This window comes from Diorhabda carinulata, chromosome 6 (assembly GCF_026250575.1).
Source record: "Diorhabda carinulata isolate Delta chromosome 6, icDioCari1.1, whole genome shotgun sequence".
Taxonomy (NCBI): Eukaryota; Metazoa; Arthropoda; class Insecta; order Coleoptera; family Chrysomelidae; genus Diorhabda; species Diorhabda carinulata.
In genome coordinates, this window is record NC_079465.1 from 10,114,499 (window position 1) to 10,139,869 (window position 25,371).

General features: G+C 32.8%; 1 protein-coding gene across 1 annotated transcript; it reads right to left on the minus strand.

Moving 5' to 3' along the window:
- Nucleotides 1–14,419: 14,419 nt before the first annotated feature.
- Nucleotides 14,420–24,770, minus strand: LOC130895147 (uncharacterized). Its single transcript, XM_057802317.1, has 3 exons — nucleotides 24,545–24,770; nucleotides 20,904–20,980; nucleotides 14,420–14,750 (listed from the first exon to the last, which is right to left on the minus strand). Exons 1-3 carry the CDS (start codon nucleotides 24,587–24,589, stop codon nucleotides 14,501–14,503), a joined length of 372 nt encoding a protein of 123 aa, XP_057658300.1. The 5' UTR covers nucleotides 24,590–24,770; the 3' UTR covers nucleotides 14,420–14,500.
- Between the last annotated feature and the right edge of the window lie 601 nt (nucleotides 24,771–25,371).

The window sequence follows — 25,371 nt, forward strand, 5'->3', positions numbered from 1 at the left end:
ACAAAAAATACCGAGGAAAGACAAAATATTAGGTTCCAAACGGACCAACATGAGAATGTACAAAAAAGAGGTATTGAACTAAATACATCAACTAAAGATATTTTAGCTGTTGAGAATGTAAGTAAAGATATACCTCTTACATACAAGACATTTTCTAAATATAATCAAGCATTACCAATGATACCAAATCATAAAAATATCCAATGTGTTCCTGAGACAAATTCGCATCAATCTAGAGGACACACCCACATAGGAAATGCTCCCCATAAACGTAAACCAGAATATTACAGTCATTACACTCTATCGCCTTATGTTGATGAAAGACAATTCATTGATTTTCTGTCATCAAAACAAGAAGAGGCAAATAGCACTGAAGAAAAGTCTGAATCTTTTCAACAAAAGTCAAAAAGCTTACTCCATAGTTTCAGTACAAATTGTAATAAGGAACATGAAGAAAATCGGAGAAGATTAGACGGTGAAAATGGAGAAAAATCTTTATTTACGAATAATGAACATTCGAAAGTTCATCCAGTTCATGAACCAGAGAGACCAAATTCCATTGCAGCTGATAAGAAATCTAGGGAAGCTGCAGTCTCACCATACCCAGAGAAAAGTAAACCAATTTCCATAAAAGTGCACATAAAAACCCCATTCAAAGCAAGTTCATACACAGATATTCCTATTTCAATATCTGCATATAATGAAGAGCCAGGTTTCTGCGATATTTCGGAGGAATTATCAAGAAATTCACCATCTGATAACGTTGTAACTACAAATAATGAAGTTCCTATTGCTATAACTACCTTTAAAGAACCTACTATTTCTGTTGATGGAATAAAAGACTCTCCCATTGTTATCAATGATACAATTGAGGCCGTAGCTCCAATAAACGAAACACCTATGTCCATTGCAACTCATGGAAAAAAACCTCCGAGTCCTATTTCCTTATCTGTAAAAAAAGAAGCTCCCATTTCAATACCATCAACCAATGAAGCTCCAATTTCAATTACTACACATAAGGAGTCCCCAATCGAATCGTTTTCTCACGAAGAAAATTCAATGTTGAAACAAGCATATGAAAAAATACCCCTTTTACATAATGTACCTGAAAATACATTTTCAGTACAGGAATCTCCCATTTCGATATTATCAATAAAAGAAGCACCAATTGAAACTCCATTTGATAAGAAATTTGCGATTGAAACTAAGAAAGAGACATCAATGGATATAGATTCACTAAAAGAAGAACCAGATGGCAAGAAATCAACTTTGTACAGAGAAACTCCAATAGAAACACTAGCAAAAGTAGATGAGCCCATTTCAAATAATGAATTTAGAAAATCGTCTATATACACACAATTACAGGGCGATAATATTATTCCTTCCTGTCAAGAAGATTCCATTGGCAAAACAACCATGAAAGAATCATCGATACATTCAAATGTAATGAGAGAAAGTCCTATTTTTATATCTTCAATGAAGAAGGCAGCGTGTAATGAAGTACCTCTTTCAAATGATACATATAAAGAATCTGATAATATGGTACCTCCATGTGAAGAAACACCGAGTTCCAACCCACGCACACATGAGTATCCTCTCAGAACTACAGAGTTTGGAGAAATACCTATATCAATTGGTGCTTCCAAGAAATTCTCTAAATCTATATATGAAGAGCAACAACCTTATGGAAAAACGTGCGAAAAAGTTCCGATTAGTGTAACATCTGGCAAAGAATCCTCAATATCTATAGATACCATGGAGGAATCTCCTATATTTCTGCAGGAATCAAAAGTAACTCCTATATCAATATCAGTATTTAAAGAGATACCTCTATCAAATGATGTGCACAAAGAATCGCCATTACACAATCCGCATTGTGAACAGTTACCTCCATGCCATAGTAAAAAACTTTTCGATGACGAAGTTTCATACACCCCCGTTACATTAGATGCTTCTAAAAACGTACCGATAAGGAAAGATGAACCAATATCCATTTCTGCTTATGAAGAGCCTTCTATTGAATCATTTTTCTACCATGAATCTCCTAAATCGATGTTAGCACATAAAGAAATATTAATTTCGAATGATCCATATAAAGAATCCTTCATACATATTCCTTCATATGATGGACAACAATGTGACGTGAAGAGAGAACAACAAATAACTCGTACTGGGAAAAAAGAAGCTCCTGTTTCTTTAGAATCAATAGATGATATGCCAATTTCTATTTCAGCAATAAAAGAGATTCCCATTGAATCATCTACATATGAAGAAGCTCCGATCAATACAATAATCAACAAGGAAGCACCGATATCCCTAACAGCAAATAATGAGGTACCAATAACATCATCAACAATAAAAAAAGAAACGCCAATATCAATTTCTGCGTACAAAGAAGCTCCTATTGATATATCTTCCAACAAAGAAGTTTCTATATCTATATCAGCATATAAAGAAGCACCTCTTTCAAATGAAGCAAACAAAGAATCATCTATCTACACACCGTCATTTGAAGAGCTCTCTCAATCAGAAAATACTGTAGTGAATGAAGACGGTATATATTTGGTGAAAGAAAAGCCAATTTCCTTCTCAACACCTAGCGAAGCTCCTATTGAATCATCTAGACCTTTATGCCAAGAATCTTCTAATAATATGATTTCCAACGGAGAAATGGACATATCTAAAACTGCTTTAGAACAACACCCTATAATCTCACATGCAGTGAAAGACTTTAGAATCACCATTCCAATATATGAGGAATATGAGGAAACACCTATTGAATTTGATTTGTTCAAAAATACCCCTAAATTAATATCATCGTATGATCATTTGAGTAACGTAAATAAAGAATCAGCCATATACAAAATTCCTTGTGGGGAATCGGTTTTATGTGATAAAGATATAACTCCATACGAAGAAGCACTCATTGGTATGATGGGTCAGAAACCAACTGCAATGTCTAGTTTATCGCATGAGGAATGTGATAATTCAATACCTTCCTGCGAAGAAAGTTCTATCAGTATTAGTTCTCATAAAGAATCTCCTTTTTCAAGAGATAACATGAAAGAAACGTCAGCAGTAGCAAAAGAAACTCCGGTTTCTCTAACTATGATGAAGGAAGCATCGATTTCCATTCCAACAAACAAAGAAGCTCCATTCGAATCAACTTTTCACAAAGAAAGTTCTATATCGATAAATAATACAAAAGAAACTTCAATTTCCATTCCAGAGTATAAAGAAACTTCCATAGACTTACCATCCCAAAAAGAAGCTCCCATATCACTATTAGTAAATAAAGAAATGCCTTTTACAAATAGTGTTAAAAAAGAAGCAGCTATTCACATACCTCTCTTTGAAGATAAAGATTCACCAATATCATTACATCCAATAAATGAAAGTCCAATTTCAATAGATTCTGTAAAAGAAGCATCTATTTCCGTTTCAGCAACAAAAGAGTCTCCAATCGAGTCAACTTCCTACAAAGAAAGTCCTATATCAATAAATGCCAAGAAAGAAGCTCCAATTATAATTTCAGTCTACAAGGACACTCCTGTATCAATATTAGCGAATCAGGAAGTACCTATTGTAACTAGTGCCAACAAAGAATCGGCTATCTCCTTACCTTCTTGTGAAGAATTGTTACCATGTGATAATAAAATACCTTCATGCGATGAAGTTCCTATAACACATAAGGAAGGAATTCCCATATCAAAGAATAGCATGGAAGAGACGTTTATGTTAGATGCAACAAAAGAAACTCCAATTTCAATAAATTCTCTGAGAGAGGCAACGATTTCCACTTCAACAGATAAAGAATCTCCATTTGAGCCGAGTGCCTATAGAGAAAGTCCAATATCGATAGATACCACTAAAGAAGCTCCAATTTCAATTCCAGTATATAAGGAAACTCCTATTGGATCGTCTTCTGGCAAAGAATGTCTTGTACCAACATTAGCAGATGAAGCACCTATTCTAAATAGTGCTGACAAAGAATCGGCCATCTATATACCTCCATATGAAGAGTTTGGATCATGTGATTATCCAATACCTTTGTCCGATGAAGCTTTTATTAGTTGCTATGAAGTGATTCCCCTATCAATCGATAACGTGGAAGAGACGCCAATATCATTAGATGCAAAAAAAGAATCTCCAATTTCAATAAATTCTATGAAAGAGAAAACAATTTCCTTTGGAACAGATAAAAAATCTCCATTCGAGTCAGCTTCCTACAAAGAAAGTCCAATATCATATCATGAAGTACCTATCGCAACTAGTGTTGACAAAGCAACGACTATCTACTCACCATGTAAAGATATATTACCTTGTTATAATTCAATACCTGTATGCGAAGAAGTTACTGGAACAACCCAGGAAGAAATTCCCATACTAAGAGATATCATGGAAGAGACGCCAATATCGTTAGATGCACCAAAAGAAGCACCAATTTCAATAGAATCCATGGGAGAGGCAACAATTTCTATTGCAACAAATAAAGAATCTCCAATCAAAACATCCGCCTACAAAGAAAGTCCTGTATCGATATATGTCACCAAAGAGGCTCCAATTTCAATTTCAGTGTATAATGAAGCTCCTATTGGAACGTCTTCCGACAGAGAAGATTCTGTATTGATACTAACAGATCATGTACCTATTGCAAATAGTGCTGAAAAAGAATCGACTATCTACTTACCTCCATCTGAAAAGATATTACCATGTGATAATCTGATACCAGCATGCGATGAAGTTTCTAGAACATTCCATCAAGAAATTTCTATTTCAAGAAATGACATGAAAGAGACACCAATATTGTTAGATGCAACAAAAGAAGATCCAGTTTCAATACATTCTATGCGAGAGGCAACGATTTCCATCACAGCAAGTAAAGATGCTCCTGTAGAAGCAATTTCCTCTAAAGAATGTGCCACTAAAGAAGCTCCAATTTCAATTCAAGAGTATGAGGAAACTCCCATCATTATAAAAACCTATAAGGAACCTCCTATATCAATAGATGATATGAAAGAGACACCAATATCATTATCTGCAACAAAAGAAACTGGCATTTTAATGGATCCAAAGAAAGAAGCACCGATTTCTATTTCAGCAATTAAAGAGCCTCCTCTAGCAGCAACTACTTCGAAAGAAACTCCTATATCGATATGTGCCACTAAGGAAGCTCCAATTCTAATTTCAGGATATAAGGAAGCTCCTATCATCATAAAATCTTATAAGGAACCTCCTATATCAATAGAAGATATAAAAGATACACCAATATCATTATCTGCAACTAAAGAAACTGAAATTTCAATAGATCCAATGAAAGAAGCACCGGTATCTATTTCAGCAATTAAAGAACCTCCTCTAGAAACAACTACCTCGAAAGAAACTCCTATATCGATATGTGCCACTAAGGAAGCTCCAATTCTAATTTCAAGTTATAAAGAAGCTCCTATCATCATAAAATCTTATAAGGAACCTCCTATAACAATAGAAGATATAAAAGAGACACCAATATCATTATCTGCAACTAAAGAAACTGAAATTTTAATAGATACAATGAAAGAAACACCGATATCTATTTCAGCAATGAAAGAACCTCCTCTAGAAACAACTACCTCGAAAGAAACTCCTATATCGATATGTGCCACTAAGGAAGCTCCAATTCTAATTTCAAGTTATAAAGAAGCTCCTATCATCATAAAATCTTATAAGGAACCTCCTGTATCAATAGAAGATATAAAAGAGACACCAATATCATTATCTGCAACTAAAGAAACTGAAATTTTAATAGATACAATGAAAGAAACACCGATATCTATTTCAGCAATGAAAGAACCTCCTCTAGAAACAACTACCTCGAAAGAAACTCCTATATCGATATGTGCCACTAAGGAAGCTCCGATTCTAATTTCAGGTTATAAAGAAGCTCCTATCATTATAAAATCTTATAAGGAGCCTCCTATATCAGTAGATGACATAAAAGACACACCAATATCATTACTTGCAACAAAAGAAATTGAAATTTCAATAGATCCAAAGAAAGAAGCTCCGATCTCTATTTCAGAAAATGGAGAACCTTCTATTGAATCAACTTCCTACAAAGAAACTCCTATATCTGTTTGTATAATGAAAGATGCTCAAATTTCTGTTCCAACAAATGAAGGAACTTCTTCTTGCGAAGAAACTTCTACTAGAAAATTGTCTCAGAAAGAAGCTCCTATTTCTATAACTACCATGAAAGATTCTCCAGTTACTATAAGTGGAGAAAAAGAAGCTCCCATTTCGATATATTCGATTCGAGAAAGACCTATTACAGCTTCAGGAGAAGTGAACAGTAAAGAAATTCCTATAAATTCGTCTTGTAATGTGTCGTATCCTAAAGCAATAAAGGAAACTCCCATATCTGGAGTTGCTGCGAAAAAATCTCCTATTTCCATATCTCCAATGAGCGAAGAGCCAATCGTCATCACTTCCATTAAGGAATCCCCTATTATATCATACTTATGTAGAGATTCCCCTACATCAGTATCACCATATAAAGAAATACCAACTACCAATAATATGTATAAGGATTATGAGCAGATAACTCCTTGCTCTAGTGGAAATTATATAGAGACTGTTATATGTGATGAAAATCCAATTTCCATTGCAGCTTACAAAGACTTTCCTATATCTGAAACTCCATTAACAGTATCATCATCGATTGGTTCAAGTAGTGAAATGCCTTGTAGAAAAATGCCAACTTTATCTTCCAACGTATTCAATCTTTGCATACCTTTTACAGAATGTAACATTCGCAAAGAAACACCAATTTGTTTGTCAACTACTAATGAATCTCCTATTCGTATGATTCCTCACCAAGAGATACCAATTTATAAAAAACAAGTAAATTCAATACATACAGAGGCCCCTTTCAATATATTGTCTTACGAAAATACTTATATCCCAACATATAGTAAAAACTGTGTAGAACTTCCTGTATCGATATCATCTATTGTAAACGAAAAATGTGTTTTTGAAAAAAAATGCATTAATTTACCGGATTGTCATGCAGTACCTTGCGTAGGAACCAGTTCTTGTCAAGTAATGCCAATTTGTAAACCAACTGAGATGTGTAAAAATTATTTGTGCCCAGTGCATGATAATGCCAATTTGCCAGAAACAGATTATATATCAGTGAAAAAGGAATTACCTCTGTACACTTATTGGGGCGATAAAAAAGACTGGAGATATCGATTAGGAAAACCTTTTATTCAGAAATGCCAAACTTGTTCTGGTGATTACATATATCCCAAAAAACCTGTGGTGGTCAATTTGAAAACAATTGAACAAGAAAATGTAGGTGAACATTCTCGTCTTAATAAATTTGGTTACGATAATCAACATTCAATTCAACGAAATATTCTAAGAAAATGGTTGAATGATTCATTAATACCCTACGACTGTAAGGAATGCGGTAGAAAATTATTAGTATCATATCCAATTTCACAAGATGTTTTATCTGAAACACCGGACTCTAATGCTTATTCTGATATTCCAATTTTCAATACGAAGGTATCCAATGTAAATTGTCCTTGCTGTCAATTGAAAGGATACTGCGATTGCGTGAATTGTCAATGTGGACAGAACGCTCCCTATGGTAAAAGATTCAGTACTGATATGGATTCACTTTTAAAAATTGCACCATATAAACAAAAAATTTATACTCACCCTCAAACGTCACGGGATAAAATAAAAACAGCACTCAACTCCCCTTCATGCTCAATGTCTCCCCTTCCACTCTCTTATTCAACAGGTTATTCAACTTCTTTTAAATCAACTTCTTCTTACGTAAAGATCGGGGATAACGAACCAAATGTTGTTTATAATGGATTCACTTCAATGACAGGTGATGGTTTTTATACCGATTCTAATAATCATGTGTATTACAAGCAACCTACTGTGAAACAAATTGTTTCTAAATGTCATCCAAATGATCCAGAGCTCCAAATGAATTATTACGAGCCGCCGCAAATTTACGGCATAAATGCAAACCAGAGGTATGACAACCCACCTTACGCGCCGCATTATGTTAATGACAATGTCTATTATAATACTTACAACAATAAAAGATTTTGCTAATGACCATATCTTACAAGTGATTATATTGTTAAGTAATAAAAGGTCTCTTCGTTTCTCCAATTGTTGAGAACAATATTTACCTAAAACTAAAGTAGAAAGTAGAATTATTATTTCGTTGAAGTTTATTTATTTTAAATGTAGTTTATTTTTTATATGTTATTTTAATAATAAAATTTTTCTTTCAAAATTATTTATTTATTTTTTCACCGATTATATGTTTAAATAGTAAATAAATCGTTCTGACCAGTTCTTTACTTCCAAGATTTAATTCAATTTCTGCAAAATTAGAGGAAAAAGATTCTAATACCAAAAGAATTCATTATTTTTTTTTGACAGAGCTATGCTCTTTGTCATCTGATCTAAATTGCATGTTGAATTTGGATTGATCACCAATTATGTAATTTGGCTATTGAAATAAAGTATTCAATAGCTGAAAGAACTTACTGCAAAAAAATTGTTATTCTTCTTCTTCTTCTTCTTCTTACGTTAGGACTAGGTCCTGTATTTTCATCAAGGGTTTGCCAGGAGTAGTTGGGATGCTGAGGACCAGCTTTCATACCACCTTATAGGTGGTCGTCCAGGAGGTCGAGTAGTGTCTGGTTTCTTTTCCTTTGCAATTTTTGCTAACCGTTCATTTGGCATTCTGTCAACATGGTCTCTCCATTTTCTTCTGCGGCTCCTTGCCCATCTTACTACATCCTGAAAATCGCACATGTCCCTTATTTAAAAAATTGTTATTGAAATAGTTAATCAATTTGCAAGAAATGGTGAATCCAAAATATCAATTCTATAGCATACAGGGTGTTTTAAAAAAGGTGATCTCGTCTCTAGGATATATAGATATATAAAATAAAAATGTTGTATTAGATAAATATTTGTAAATTTGAAATCTGTAAAAAATATGTTTCAATTACAGAAGCGTGAATATAAAGATGAGTGAGGATTTGGAAGTGAGTTATTATCTTTCATAGGTATTAGCAAACTATCACCTCGTAACTCCTTCCCTTAGACGCGAACAGTGGAATCCGTTGGAAGTTATATTAAAGGCCGCTTGACTGATGTAATACAACATACTCAACTAATTTTCCTATGTTTTTTCGTCTAATTATCTAGCTAATCTGTCCATCAGACTCCAAAAGCAAAGCAGAGGCAGATATAATTATTGCCAGTGATGCATTGGTCACTTTCTTCTTGTTTACTCTAATTAGCTCTGTTATTTTCAATTTTAAACTGCCCACAAAATATTAAATAAAGTTTGAGGCTAGGAAATTGTTTACTTTTACTTTTGAAATTTTGATTAGTGGCAACCATGATGCAGTGGTAAGAGACTTGCATGTTGAATATCTATTGGTTGAGTAAGTTTTGCTGGAAGTGACTCACCACACAACAGCGCCGAATGAGTTTTTCCCAACAAAATACAGCGGCACGTTGTTTTGGTTTACCATCTTATTGCGTCGTATTAGGCTAATTTCCCATTACCCAGGCAGTTGATTTAACGACGCCGGGTAACCGACTGTTGGGATAAAGACTGTATCAGTATTAGATCATTCACATTTGGCTGACAAATGTCGCAGTCGTATACATAACAGCCAACAGCCGGGTGTCTACCGTAGGAAGCCGGCAGCTTCCACTGCGATGGACGGCTGTCGATGTTATGCAAAACTAGTCACGACAGGTAGTAAATATACAAAGTAATAGACAAGCACACATCTAGTCGGCATCTGACTTTAATCAATTTTATTTTGAATACTTTCTCGGGTATTGGGTACAGCCTGTCGTTTATTTACCACAATTTCTAATTACATTGGTACAGAATCCATACATTTTATGGAAACAGATATTATAACATTATAAGGACTGAATTGAAACCAGAGCGCATGGATTGAAGTTTTAAGTGAGTTAAATGAAGGATTCTCAGATATGGATAATAAAACAAGAAATGATTATGGTAAGTACAGTGCTATATATTAAATTGTAACAGATATTAAAAGTATTTCATGTTTTATGCTTTGTCAACTTGACAATTTAAATTTTTGAAAACTGCCATGCCAATGAGCCGGTAGGTGTAATACAATAATTTATCATCATTTTTCGTACATTATTTGCTAAAATTCCCCCACGTACGCAATCAATTCTCGGCATACTTTCAAGTTCTGTCATAAACAAAGTATCTTCTGCGTTGTAGCCCTCTCTTTCGATAACTAAGTTTTGCAAAACAACACAAGCCTTAACGATATCGTTGGCAAACTCTAGCTTCAGGTTTATAGTTCTATGGAAAATCTCCATTTATTGGACAGAATTCCGAATGAACATTCTATATACCTTCAAGCTCTAGAGAGGCGCTAGTTAAGAAATCTTTTTGAAATTGTCAATTGATGTTCACCGAATGGTCGGAGAAGGTGTTAGTGTAGCCCGAACGTTTCATTATCAATAAAAACATATGGAACGTTAGGACTTTTCGTAGTAGAAAGACATTTCTCGTCAGGAATAATCAATGTATGATCAAGCAGGGGTTTTCATAAGCAGCAAGACATCTCTGACTTTTAGTAATAGTAGAAATACCTAGTCAATAACTGTAGTGCAGATCTGTGAATGTACAACCACTAGCCAAATATGTAAAACAAATATTTCAATATTACTACCCATATTAGAAATATTTTTTTTCAGGTGCGCTTCTTATGAAAAAGTTGGCTAATATACGCTATTCATTGAACAGGAGTGAAAGAGTCTATCAATTTTCATTAAAGTAAGAAAGTGAAAGAAAACCACCAAAAACGTATATTTACGGTCAACAACTGATTTTTATGAAAAAAAAGCCATGAATGCACGCTCTACTAATGACAGTCTGTCGAATGATGAAGATGCTAAAGATATAGAAAACGGTAACGATAGTACTTTTCACTCTTTTCAATTATCTGAAAACGAGGTTGAAATGCAAACATCGTATAATACTAGGAAGCAGTTGCAGAGGCAAAACTCACGCCCATACAACCGTAGAAAAGAAAAGCAGATCCCGTTGTAATGTGAAATTAGCCTTAGTTATATTTTTTGTTAGAATGTCGAAGCCTGGACCGACAAAGGTTCATTATAAGTATTGTATTGTACCAAGATATACCAACGCCAATATTAGTATACCAAATAAAGTATTTTGAAGTATTCCTGAGGGAGAACATGAATATTGTTAAAGAAAAAAAGGCAGTTTTATTATTCACATTTAATATGGAGCAAATTTGACCTCTAGAGTATGTTTTGAAATAAAAAATAAAATCGGTCTTATTTTCATGATGAAATAGTCAAAATTCGGTACGAACATATTACTTTCTTATGAAAACTTTTATAAAACTACATTTTTTATGTAAGTTGGTTGACACATTTTGCTAATTATTAGTCATAAACTTAACTAAATTAAAAACAATATTATTTCCCTATTTCATTTCAATTGTTATGTAATGGAAATAAGACACTTTTTAATTGAACAACACGTCAAGAATCCTCTTGTTCGGATACTGGTCGGAATAAAATATATGTAGACTCCCAAACTTTGTTAATTTGTTGATACCATTCCCATCGATCGACTTGAAACAAACACCATAATTCTTGTAAAATTGAGTTGTTTTTATTTTCGTTAAATAAGAATCTACTTATTTGAATTTTCCAAGGTCATTGAGATATTTACTTCCTCCCTTCCTCCCAGCTTTTGTTACACGGAAATAACTCAGTCGAGTTATCTAACAATTGCCTGAAAAGTTTGAGGATAGATTTACTTATTTTTTGATTAGTGCCTATCAATTAACATGATGGTTAATGTTCATTTTCTTATTTCACTTTTATATTGAGAAGTGCATTTTTGGTTAGAATACTATGAGCTGAAAAAATGTCTGTTTGTTATTCCATTTGAAACAACATATCAAAATGAGAACAGGTGAGCTGATAATATTTACTAAATTAAAATAAATCAGATCATTTGCAAAAAGTTCTGATAGTCTATATACTATAATAACTTTCGTTTTTGGTTGTTTCAAATGAAAATTAAAAGTGATTATAATTATAATAGACAATATTAATACCTATCCTCATATCATTCATCTCTGGGTACTTTTACAACACTGCGTTAGTCTAAAGAACGTAGAATGTTTTCATCACATAATCTACATAGGGTGTGCAGTGTCGTAACAGCATTTTACTGCATTGACTTTTGTAAGGACTTACACGACAGTATAATAAGAAATAAGTTACATATGGGAATTGTTCTTATCTCCTAATGTTAATTAAATCAGAAATATGCATTGTAATTGTAATATTAACCTTTTACCACCATCGCGTCGTGAGGTAATAGAGAATGCTTCATATTTTCATAGGTTTATATTTTTTCCTACTCTTGTAAATAAAATTAGTGAAATAATACTCAGATGAAGATAAGTTGGATTGTTCTCCAGCTACATAAATTTGATTTCGTTAAGTCCCTGTACCAATATCGATGGTTCAATGCAGCATCCAAAGGTTCAACAGTCAACTGAGAAGGTTATGGTTTTTGTATTTTGGGATGCGCATGGAATATTCTTAATTGATTATCATCAAAAGGGAGAGTGATTACTGACCTCAAAAAATGCTCGGTAAGAAATTCAGCTCAAATCAAGAAGCATTTGCTGAAAATGAAGACTATTTTGAGGCAAAAGAAAAATGCTTCTACAAGTACGACATAAAGAATTTGGAGAGGCGTTAGAATTATAGTATTGCACTTGGAGGAGATCAAATCGATGAATAAAATCGATTTTTGACAAAAAAATGTTTGTCTAAGTTAGTCGTACGAGTTATTGATTGATGTCTTATGGTAATTATTATGTAATATGTAGATTTTATAGTTATACTCACATTTAAACCTCTTACGTTTCTAAACCTTCAATAGTTTAAAGCTTTCGTGATGGAAAATCATCTTGTTCTATTCAATTTGATCATAGTATATTTCATCCGATTTTACAATTGAAAAGGTGTGATGATACTTTAGAATTTGGAAAATAACGTAGTATTCACTCAACCTTATGCTCAATGATTATATAAGATGATTTCATGAGTTTTGAAAAATATGCTATTTCATGTCTGATCCTGATATAATCTTATGAGTTTTCATGACAATAAAATTGTGATCTTCTACTATATAAATTTACGCCTCTTGGTTTACAATGACCTCAACTCTAACAGCTACAACTACATACTAGCTCCTTCCATTTTCTAATACCTCGACATGAGAGAGAAAAAGGAAAGAAAGAAACCTACCGTCAATTAATCTTTGAACATTCGATAATCCAAGGACATTGGTACTTGTTTTATAACAGATTTTGAAAGATTGTTACTTGGAAACAGACCGACGCCGTAGGAGCAGGTCTGTTGCCTATAAGCAACAAACTATCAATGTATGAGGGTTTGTTTGCTAATTATTCGAAAAATACAGAGCAAAAAAAATTATTTAACGGTGCAATTAACAAAAGAACAATTAGAAAAGTTAAGTGAAGATTCAGTCTTGTTAGTTTCTACAACTGTTGAAAATGTTGATATTTTTGTAATTTTTTCTCCTTGATATTCAACAGACAGACGACTTTATCCAATTTCTTCCAATAGGTATATTGTGATATCAGTGATTATTTTCGGATTTCCAGTGACGATTCAGTCTTAGGAAAAATTTGTTGTTGTTGGGTTAATATTTGAGTCCCTATTAATATAACTTTTTCAAATAATCAGCCACGACAAAAGTTTTTGTCGTTGTTTCCTATTGAACATTTGCTTCCAGTACACATTCTTGAACCACCTTGGCAAGTGTTGATGAATACAGGGTTATATTCAACTTGAATTGTTATATCGTTGTTTGATTCGATACAAAAGTCAATCAAGCGAGCAGCAGCTTTCCCATCTCGCCAAGCTAATCTGCCGCCGCTATGTGAATTTTCATTGCAGCCCTTTAAGGGTATTTTCATTCCATAAATGAATCATTTTCGTTACTTCTACGGAACTTAATGCTGTGGAACTTTCTTCCCTGAAGTTTTTGGAGTTAGTTTTAGATTCGATATTCTTCCTACCATTCACAAACAACATTATGGAGTGAAAAATTGCTTTTTACGACTTCCCTTCCTTTTCTTTTCTGTGAGTGGTCGAGTGAATCTTAAATGGTTGATTTCATCCATAAAGAAACAGCAGCAGTATATCTATCTACAGGTATTACCCATTCAACCAATTTATTATTAGTATAATTTCACATTACAATAATTTCAATTGATCTAAGCTATGATGGAAAAATAATAGACCACAATCTCTAAGATTATTTATAATAGATAATAACACCGCTTCTAATTAAAGGTACAAAATTATTCATATTAGAAAAAAATATAGTTCATGCAATGTTTCTTGGAATAATTTTTCTCTTAGATAATATAAGATCATCTACAATAGGAATTGGAGCACTGGGTAGATTTTCTAAGAACTCTTCTACTTGGTCTTCAATTTCTTTCCTAACTTCACTTTGAGCCTTCACTCTGTTAACCATCATTTTCGATGATAAATAACTGGTATTCACTAATTTGTTTATAAAATTGAATATAGCGTCGTCCGCTGGCCTTAGGAACGCTAATCCACTATTGGGCCTACAAATTAGAAAAAAGAACAATTTAGTTTTACACTGAATGTTTATTGTTTGTATAATTAACTTTGTGGATTTCATATTCATAATATAAAAATGAGTTTCACTTGTAACAAGAATTTTAATCTCTTCCCTACTTCGTTAATATTATTGTTCATTAAGTTGGTACCTATTTAATTCTATCTTTATGCGATAGATAATTTATAAGCACAGTAAAACCAGCCTCCAAGTGATCTCACTTCAAGTTGGTGGAGATTTATTTAGTTATAATCCAATTTTAAAAATTGGAAATTTGTGTATGACCTTTAAAATTGTGTGGGTTGATTCTACTCCAATAATGTCAAATATGATGTTGACTTTACTATACTCACTTCCCTGGGTATCTTCGTGATTTTAGACAAGAATCATAAATTATTATTATATTGGAGGTGTTTTATAACATACAAAAAATTATCACCCCTTTTACCCCCTATCCTTGCAAGAGCAAGGGGGGTTATGCAAAACTTCGTTGGAGAGAGATTGAAAAGCAAAACTCAAAAATTTATCACACTCTGCTTTAATCTCAAATATTTGTTTGTCAATAACGAAATATTGGTTTAAGATTCACACTTTGTGATTAACAATATAAAAAAGTTACACTGGTTTTGCTCTAATTTTGGACAATCGATATAGCAAAAAGTATCTAATTTTTATTTTTAAAGGATTATACCGATTAATTTTTTCCCAATAAATATATTTGTATTTTTCGAACGTACCGTAGTTAGAACACTTTTTTAAAAAAATCTAGTTTTTGTGTCTTAGGTTTTAATAGGTGTCAAAAAACCAAGCTTTATCAATAATTGTTTGCAAATAATATTAACAAAAACAAAGTGAAATTAACAATTGAAATTTGCAGATCATACGATTGATCGATATTACTTTAGACTAATTGTTCGAAACTGGTTGTGTCAAAAACAAGAAACGAGATGGTAGTAAAAAGACATATGGTGATCCAGATCCACGACTGCAATATTGTGAAACTATGAATAATAATATTTCACAAGATCCAAATCACATATTTGTTTTTCCGATGAAGTAACATTCTATTTAAATCGTCATGTACATCGATAAAACGTCAGATATTCGTCTAACAAAAACCCTCGGCTGTTCCGAGAGAGACATACTCAATTCTCGAAATTAAATGTTTGGGATCATATTAAAGGACCTTTCTTCATCGATGGAAATTTAACAGAAGATACCTATTTTAACCTTAATATCAGTACTTAGAAAAAAATTGTACGAATTCAATCAGGATATTATTTTTCGACTGGATGGAACTCCATCATATTATGCAATATGAAATTGTTTAAATAACTTGTATCTGAGAATTTGGATTGGGAGTAGGGGATTCATTGAATGGCCACCAATCTGATTGATTTTTACTTATACGGTCATCTTAAAACCGAAGTGTTAGAACAATTTGACGGCACTTGCTGAACTCTGCAAAGAATGTTATAAGAATGATATTCATACCATACAAAAGGTTAGGGAGGTAACGAAACAAAGGATCTACTTCTGCCAGGAAGTAAGTGGAGAATATTTCGAGCATCTCCTGTAGTAGATCAAGTTTTCTTTAGAATAATTAGTCCAGTCCCTCCTGTTTTAAAGAATTGAAGTAATATATTATTTTTTGATAAGTTTCATAAATTAATTACTCCAACCAAAATTTGAAAATGATACATTTTTGAGTTCTGCTTTTCAAATCCTTTCCAACGACGTGTACCACGATTTCCATTGCTATTTAAAAATGACAATTTTTTATATGATATAAAACAACTTAATTCTTAATATTGTGCATATATTAGTTATCTTTCATAGTTGCAGTGTATATTTAGTGGAAGTGATAATTTACCTTCAGTGAGTCATGCAGTGGCTTTTTTTTAGTAATAATTATTATACAGTATGATGCAAATGAAAGGAATAAATTCGTTATTTCGTAAACCGGCGACTTTAAGGAAAATACTAAAACCCGTCGATTTTTATTTTAAAACGGGCTAAAACGTGATAATACCTTTTTATTTTTGACGTCATCTATGCAAGCGTGCTGACGTCATCACTAAAATTTTTAAATGAAAATGTGGATGTTGTAATACATTATTTAAAAGGTCTTTTAAATACCTAGTCAGCCATATCAATATGTAGGTACAGTAATTGATTTTTGTATTTGTTTGAAAAATTGATAAAATTTTATTATTACAATAAATATTTAATATGTATTACTCATTAAATACAACGAAACCTGAATTAACAGCTGAAATTGTTTACCTTCAGCTAAAATACAATGAGAAAGACGTGCCGCGAACTCTTCTCGAACCTTTTCTATAACTTCCGGAGTTATTTCTGCAATCTCAATACGTATCCTTTCTTTGAGTACATTGATATTTTGTAGTCTATTTTGGTACACTTTACTTTTTAAGTATCCCCATAATAAGAAATCACGAGGAGTCACATCAGGTGACCTAGGCCGCCATTCTATTGTTCCTCTTCGAACTATCTACCGATTTGGAACGACGTTGTTCAAATAGTTGCGCACCAATACAGCATAGTGTGGAGGCGCACTATCTTGCTGCAGCCATAAATCATTTCTGTTTGGAAGCAGCCGGTTCAGTTCAGGTAGCAAGAAGTTTTGAATAAATTCTAAATATCGAGGACCTGTTAAGGTTTCTTCGAAAAAATATGCCTAATAATATTATTATCTATTATTCCCGCACAAACATTAACTTTCTTTGGGTATTGAGTACGGTACTCTTGCATCCAGTGTGGATTTTCTGTAGCCCAGTACCGATAAGTTTGACGATTGACATCACCATTTAGTTGAAATGTAGCTTCATCCGACTCAATTCGTCTATCAAAATCATCTTCCATAAACTCTTGTACTAAACTTACTTTGTAGGGATGCCACTTTTCCTTCTTTAGGTTTCCAAGAACTGTTGAAAGGTCCATGTCATTATCTAATGCCTCTTGCCGTAAACTGGTGTTGGTTTTCTACTACCTTTAAGAGTAGTAGTCTTTGAGGAATAACGTACATACTTCTTTGCGTTTCACTCAGCTTCATGTGGATAGAAACAAAGACTTTTTGAATTCGTCTAATACAATAATACTATTAATCATTTAACAGAAAGTTAATTATGTCCAAGTGTTAATGTTGATGTTGATAAGGTACCTAGATAGAAAGGTAAAAAGTAGGTAGATAAGACATTTCATTACCAGTGACGGCCTTTACAAAATTTATTTTTGTGTGTCAATAAATACCAATACCATACCAATACTTAATCTGTTGAAATTTCATAAATAATATTTGTGACAATACGCAAATCAATTACTGTACATATTAATATGACTGAATAGGTATTTAGAAGACCATTCAAATAATGTATTACAGCACCCACATTTTCGTTAAAAAATTTTAGCGATGACGTCATCACGCTTATACAGATGACGTCAAAAATAGAAAGGTATCCTTACGAATAGCCTGTTTAAAAATAAAAATCGACGGGTTTCGACATTTTTCCTTAAAGTCGCCGGCTTACGAAATAACGAATTTATTCCTTTCATTTGCACCATACTGTATATGATTGCCGGTAGCTCTTAAGCAACGCAGTGTTGCCAAATCGTTTACGTTAAGTGATCCGTAACTGTAATTGTTAAGTATTTTTATATCTATGTATTATACATTTTTTATAACTAGTTACTTCTTTTATTTTATGATCCCCAGAAGGATTCGGTGGTCCTCCTATTTTTAATGGTTTAAATCGCGATTTGTTACCAGCATACAACATCGTTAATCGATTACACCTCGATTTAAATAGAAATTGACAGGTTCAAGGATTTTGATGTTTTGTAGTGAACTTGCACCATTATTTAAACGCTGACATTAATGTTCGCAAAATTGGAAACGTTTTTCAGTATCTTCCCGATTCTTCTCGTACAAAACGGAACTTATGCTTTTTAGCAAACCACTGAACACTAATTATGGATACATCAAATACAGGAGCGATTCTATTAATAAAAGCCTGTTATCAATTGGAAGATATTTCCAAAATTGCTGAAACTATTGATTTTATTCTTATTACAAACTGAATAATAAAATTCTGGAATCTATACTCTTATTTCTTCTAGTTGACTCTAACTACTACGTAATCCACTTGATCACTCTGCTATAACAAGATACAAGTTTTTTTAAATCTCAGCACTACTTGTTGATTTTCTGGCAGTTGCATGGCTTCAGAATTGTCATGGTAGATATAGTCCGGCTTCATGCTAACCAGGAAATCTTTTTATTTTGTCTTTAACTGTTGAGTTACTGTGAAGATTCTTGTTACGTAGGCATTATGGGGAAGTTTACTGTATTGCGTAATCCCTTTTTCGTAAAAGTTTGAATGTTCTTTATATTGGATTCGATAGAGCCACATCGATCTTAAGGCCGCTTGACATGATCCAATACAACGTGCAATGTAATGGAAGACGCAATATCACTCTGGAAACATTATCGATTTGGTGCAAGCTCAAGTTCTAGAGAGAAGTCTAGTTACTTTTCTTGTAATAACCAACATATCCATCAGACTCCAAAAGTGAGGCAGCAACCGATATCATTATTGCCAGTTATTCCCTGGCCACTTTTGTCTTGTTGATTTCACTTACCTTTGTTATTTTCATTTTTAAACCGGTCACGAAATATTAAATGAAATTTGACGTTAGGAATTTGTTCAATGTACTTATTGAATTTTTGTTAGGGGTAACCATGAGGCAGTGGTAATGTCAAACGACGTACAATGTTAATGCAAATTCTTGCACGTTGTCTTGCACCAATCTGCCTTTAGAATTTGATTATATTATGAAATTTGGTTATATATTGATAACTTGGACTAATAACCAATAATTATGCCTATTTTAAGTCTAGGTCTTGTTTAATCTTCAAAATCATGCCTAAATATTAGTTATATAATGTGTAATAAACAGCTCGGCAAATCTCAGTTTCTTCCTGATATGTGCTCGAGAGCCAAACTACTCATGGCATAGATAGCAGAATCGCCAATGTGTAGAATTCTGGAAATGGGAATGTTCTTTTTTCGAATCTATATATTGTTCATACTCAATAAGTAGAATATTATCCTGATCAAATGTGAAAAAACTCATATACATTTTTTGTGAATTTGTCAAAGGAGAATTGGGAAGATTCAAATGTCAGTAAAAGTCTAACGAAAATACACAGATACAATTTTTCAGTGAAGATTTAACTGAGCTTTTTGACCTTTGGTAAAAGTTTAGTCCACTTTGTTTCTCTCCACATTTTTTAAGTCTCAATTCGATGAAGATTCCAAATTGATAATGGGTATATAACCTGTGAGACTTTGTTTTTAGTGAAATGTTTGAGCAGGCATGCAGCCTGTTTCTATGTGGAGACAATAGAGTAACTAAATTGGAAGTTCTGGAACCGTTGGTGATATTCATACTGAGCACATTGTTTGCACTACCACTATACCAACACTCACAATTACACTGTCTGACGCGCGTTTCTATAACCAAGTTATTGTTTTCAGAGACTGACGGTAAGCTGTTTGCGAGTACACATGCCAGACAGTGTAATTGTGAGTAGAGAGGAGTTTAGTCGAGATAAGGACTTGGTAAAAAAAATTATGATAGATTAGATTGGACCGAATTAGGCCAGGTGAGATTATGTTAGGTTATGTCAGGTTGGGTTATGTTAGGTTAGGATAAGTTAGGTGGCTTTTCCATTCTTCTGTAGCATATGATGCGATTCTAATGAGTGAATTTATGAAAAAGAATATCTGCCACTTATTGTAAATATTCACTTTGATAATAATAATGGCATACATTCCTTTTATGTATTATTTTCTTTCTTCTTTTTCCATTTTCTATCAGATAGAAGATCGTATGTTTGGAAAAATCTATGATTACTAGTTCACAGTATTTAAAGAATATATTATCTAGGTATAGACAACAATACCTAATCAATCTCTTTTAGTTTCCAATTACTTTTTACTACAAATATGAGAAAGGGTGAATATTATCCAAGTCTAATCGACTCTGGTAGAAAATGTGTAATATCCGGATAATTGTGATTATAATGTATTTGGCTGTAAAACTCTGATTTTACCTTCTTGTGGATTTAACTGGAATTTCTATAGAATCATCTTCTTCCAGTTCTACAGGTGCAGAAATTATGACAGGTTCCTAAAAAGAGAAATTAATTGATATTTTAACAATTTATATTACTCGTTGCGAAAAAACCACAAAGCTTATGATAAAATAAACTATTTAATCTCAGAGAAAAATTGCATATAATTATAAGAAACTATAATCCTAATTCGATGGGATATAAATATAAACTATAAAAAAATGTTTGGAATTCTTCATTCCAGAAATGAAACATTCCACTAAGATTTGACAAATCATTATTTTAACATCTCTCCTCTATCATGAGTTGCTTTATACCAAAACTATAAGTTGCTTACAACATTTTCAGAATATTCAATTATGTAATTATATAGGCAGTTATAGGTGAAAGAAGAATAACATATCATGTTTCGATGTAGCCACCTTACACTATTCTCTTCTTCGAATCATTCCTCCTACCATAATTACAGCACCCCGACCACTTTTTCAGATGGTCTATTTCTATCTAAATACCCAAAGATCACAACGGATCCCCTTCAGAACTCATTTATTACGACATAGTAAATCGTCTTTTCAAACCAAAGGCATCTTGATTGTCGCTTCTAAGATCCAATAAAAAGTCCACTGTAGTCTCATGACACTACCGAAAAGGACCTTCTCAGATGTCTAAGCTGAAGACCTCTCCACACTCATATTCACCGATTCTGCTTGCAGCCAAACACAAAGTCCACAGTAGCGTAATCTTACTATCAAATAGGCCTCCAGCTGTATCTTTACCGGGCTTACTCATAATAGATGTTTCTAACTTCATGGCTCACATTATTTATTCAAAACAACGAATAGGAAAAATAAAATTTTTAGCAATTCACTTGAAATTCTCATTTATTAAAAACTTCTGTTAATGCTATCAACTTCCAGCTTCCTTTCGGAATATGAGAGTATTCGTAATTTCCGGTGGTTGCGTGGTCATATAGGCAAATAACAAATTAAAAGAGAAAGAAGCTCTGTTAATGTATTATTCCTTTTTTAGAGAGTGTAAATAGTTTTGCATACGAATCTCAAATTGTTTGAATTCCATGCCAACACTCAGATAAAATTTTTAGAAATGTAAAGCTAGCAGTAGCAGTTTAGAAATATCAACACAAAAATAACGACTCAGCTTATTTTCCAAAAAACGTCCCATATTTTCATTGTAAGTTTATTTTAGCATCAATTTGAAGGATTTATAATGAAATATTTCATCAAAACATATGTAGGAGAATTTTGCATAAAAACGTATAATTCGAAATTTCCTGTACTCACTTTCGACGTATTAAGTAAATAAATTTGCAGCATTAACGAATAGAATCTATTCTGTTTTATTATATTTTTGATTCAGTGTACAACAGTATTCCCCTTTCTTTCTAAAAATTCCGAGTTATCCTCACTTCCGTTTCTGTGCAAGGTAGGTTTTATATCTTTTGTATCACAAATTCCATTGTTGTAAGCAAATTCCGAGAAGTTTTGCTTTAAATCTTGATAATTGTGATTCTCTACTACAAGCAATTGATTTAACTTGATCATCTCAGTCTGAAGATCTCATAGAAAAGAGACAATTTGTCCGAATCAAAACAAATTGCCATAATTTCAACATCACTCTTATTCACTCTTCTAATATATTTTGACTACGGACTATAGACTATGGACCCTATGGAAACTATACATTGTTTCCGGCTGACCATTTTGACAAAACAATCTAGATCTTTCAAAAAATAATGAAGCTATATACTTTTCGGATTTTTCAAGGAATCTTTTCTTTGGAAAATATAAACTGTCCATAAACAATAAAAACCATCAGTACTTTGTACTTTCTACTCGAAATTCCAATCATATTTGAAAGAAGATATTGGACGTTAATTGAGAATTGACAAAAAATGAATTGTCACCATGTAGGGTAGTTCAGAAAAATAATTTGGTTGAAGAAAGAAAATTGTGACTTGAGAGAGTATCTTTGCTTTGTTTAAGAAAGCTAAGTTGACACATTTATGAAAATTGTTTCGAAGCATACAAAAATTTGTTCACTAGTACCTATTATTCTTAAAATAAAAATTTTCTTGTTAAAATTGTGGAATACGTGAAGCTAGAAGTCTGTGGTCTCAACATTGGAAAAACTCAAATTCAACAATTATTCTGTAAGCCAAATAAAATCAAAATATCAGCACACTCTATGATCTCACTGTATATTTAGTTTCATTTTCTGATGAGTTAGCTAAAGATTCCTATACAGAATATAATCATTCCAATGCTTCTCTATCTTCTCGATGCCGTGCTTGTTGAAAGATTTGTCTTTTATATCAAAATAGAGTTCAGTTTCAGCAATTGCCCCTTTATTTGAGCTGAATTTCATACCGGCAAGCATTTTTTTGAGATCAGCGAATAGCCAGTAGTCACTGGGGGCCAGATCTGGACTATACGGTAGATAAGGAAGCAATTTGAAGTGTTATTCGTTCAATTTAACCATCGTTGCAATCGACTTGTGAAACAGTTATTTTTTCTTCGACGTATGAGGTCGTGTTTTTTGATTTTTGCATTCAAACGATCCAACAACTCTGTGGTATTCGCTATTGATTGTCTCCCCTTTTGTAGATATTCCGTGCGCATTCCAAAATACTAAAGCCATAACCTTTCCAGCTGACTGTTGTACCTTTGGAAGCTTCGGATGTGGTTCATCGGCTGCAGTCCATTCAGATAATGATCGGTTTGATTCCGGAGTAAAGTTGTGTTTCAGGTTTCATCCATTTTCCCATATCGACGTAAAAAATCTGATTTATTACGTGTGAACATGGCCAAATACAGCTCTGATTCATTAACACGTTATTGTTTTTGATCCACTGTGAGTAAACACGGTATTCACTTTGAAAAAGCTTTCTCATGGTCAAATGTTCATGCATAGTTATAAACACGCAGCCTTCTGACATCTTTGCAATCTCAGCTATCTCACGCAAATTCAATTTACCCTAATATATAACCAATATATTTGATGTTTTCTGGAGTAACCACTTCAATTGTACTACCAGAACGTTCACCATCATCGGTGTCTATATAACCTCGTTTAATTTAAGTAAACCAATAACAAATGATTCTTTTCGATGGAGCAGAGGTTGGATAAAACTTTGGGAGCCATTGCTAAACTTGTACAGTATTTTTGCTATCAAAAAGCAATCATAAATTAACACGAAATTGTTTTGAGAATAACAAAAGTAGCTTGACTTGAATAGCTGTCACTTTTTTCTGATTAATCGAAATGTCATTCAATTTCACACATAGGCTTTTGAAAGTTGGTACTTGGTTACACGACTTATTGAGTGATGTAATTAATATGTTTCAATAAAATTAATTGAAAATTTGCAACTCTGCATTTGTTTCTTAATCAAATTTTGATATTTATTTCGTACACACAAATGAAACTCTGAATTTTGTTCATTTAATATAAGGTACAATAGACTTACATTCGGAAATGTATGTTTGCCTTTTGGTATTTATTTTCACTAAATTCACTTATCTCTATAACTACCCTTTCTGTCGCTAACAAAATTATACTTATAATCTATTACCTATTTTAAATTCATAATATTTACTTACTAGAAACACTGAAATGAACACAAGAATTAAGGCAAATTTTACCATTCTCACTTCTTAAAGAAATTATATATTAAACAATATGTTGCAATAAAAAATTCAGTATAATATTGTTTTATAAATTTCAATTTAGTTTACTTAGATATAACCTTGGTTGAATAAGCAATTATACAAATAAATATTGTCTTGTATTACATTAGTTCAATGTTATATGAAAATATATTGTAAAGTGATGGATTTTTTTATACACTCTTACTTACTAATGTTATTTTCATGTTTAATTTAGTAACTTACATAAATAATTATTTTCAAACATGGCACTAGGTCCAAAGAGTGGATAATTATCGAATTCATTATTTATCAGAAGACAATAAATTTTATAACGGATGGATGGATGCGGATCCAACACCAAGAGTTATCTCACTCGCTTGATAGGTCCATCTTGGTCTTCTAATTTATACGTTTCACTAACTCAAAAATAAGTGAAAAAGAGAGCTTACCAGCTCGGGCCTCATCACCTATTGATTTCTGTCCTTCAAATTCCCTAAACCACAGAAACACAGCTGCTTGTGAAGAACTAAATGCGCATTTAAATCGTTTAGGACTTTCTTGTCCAATTAAACCGACCTTGAAATCATAGTAAACATGCAAATGAAGAAGAAGCTAGTCAGTGTGTTCGGAGGCTGTGCATAATCATCTACAATCGCAAAATTTTGGGCAGCTTATTTCAACCGTGACCTATCAGGTTCAGGACACAAAAAACTGCGACAACCAGCAACATCATCGAAAAAATTTATTTAACTTCAGGTTATTGCTAAAGAGATAAAATA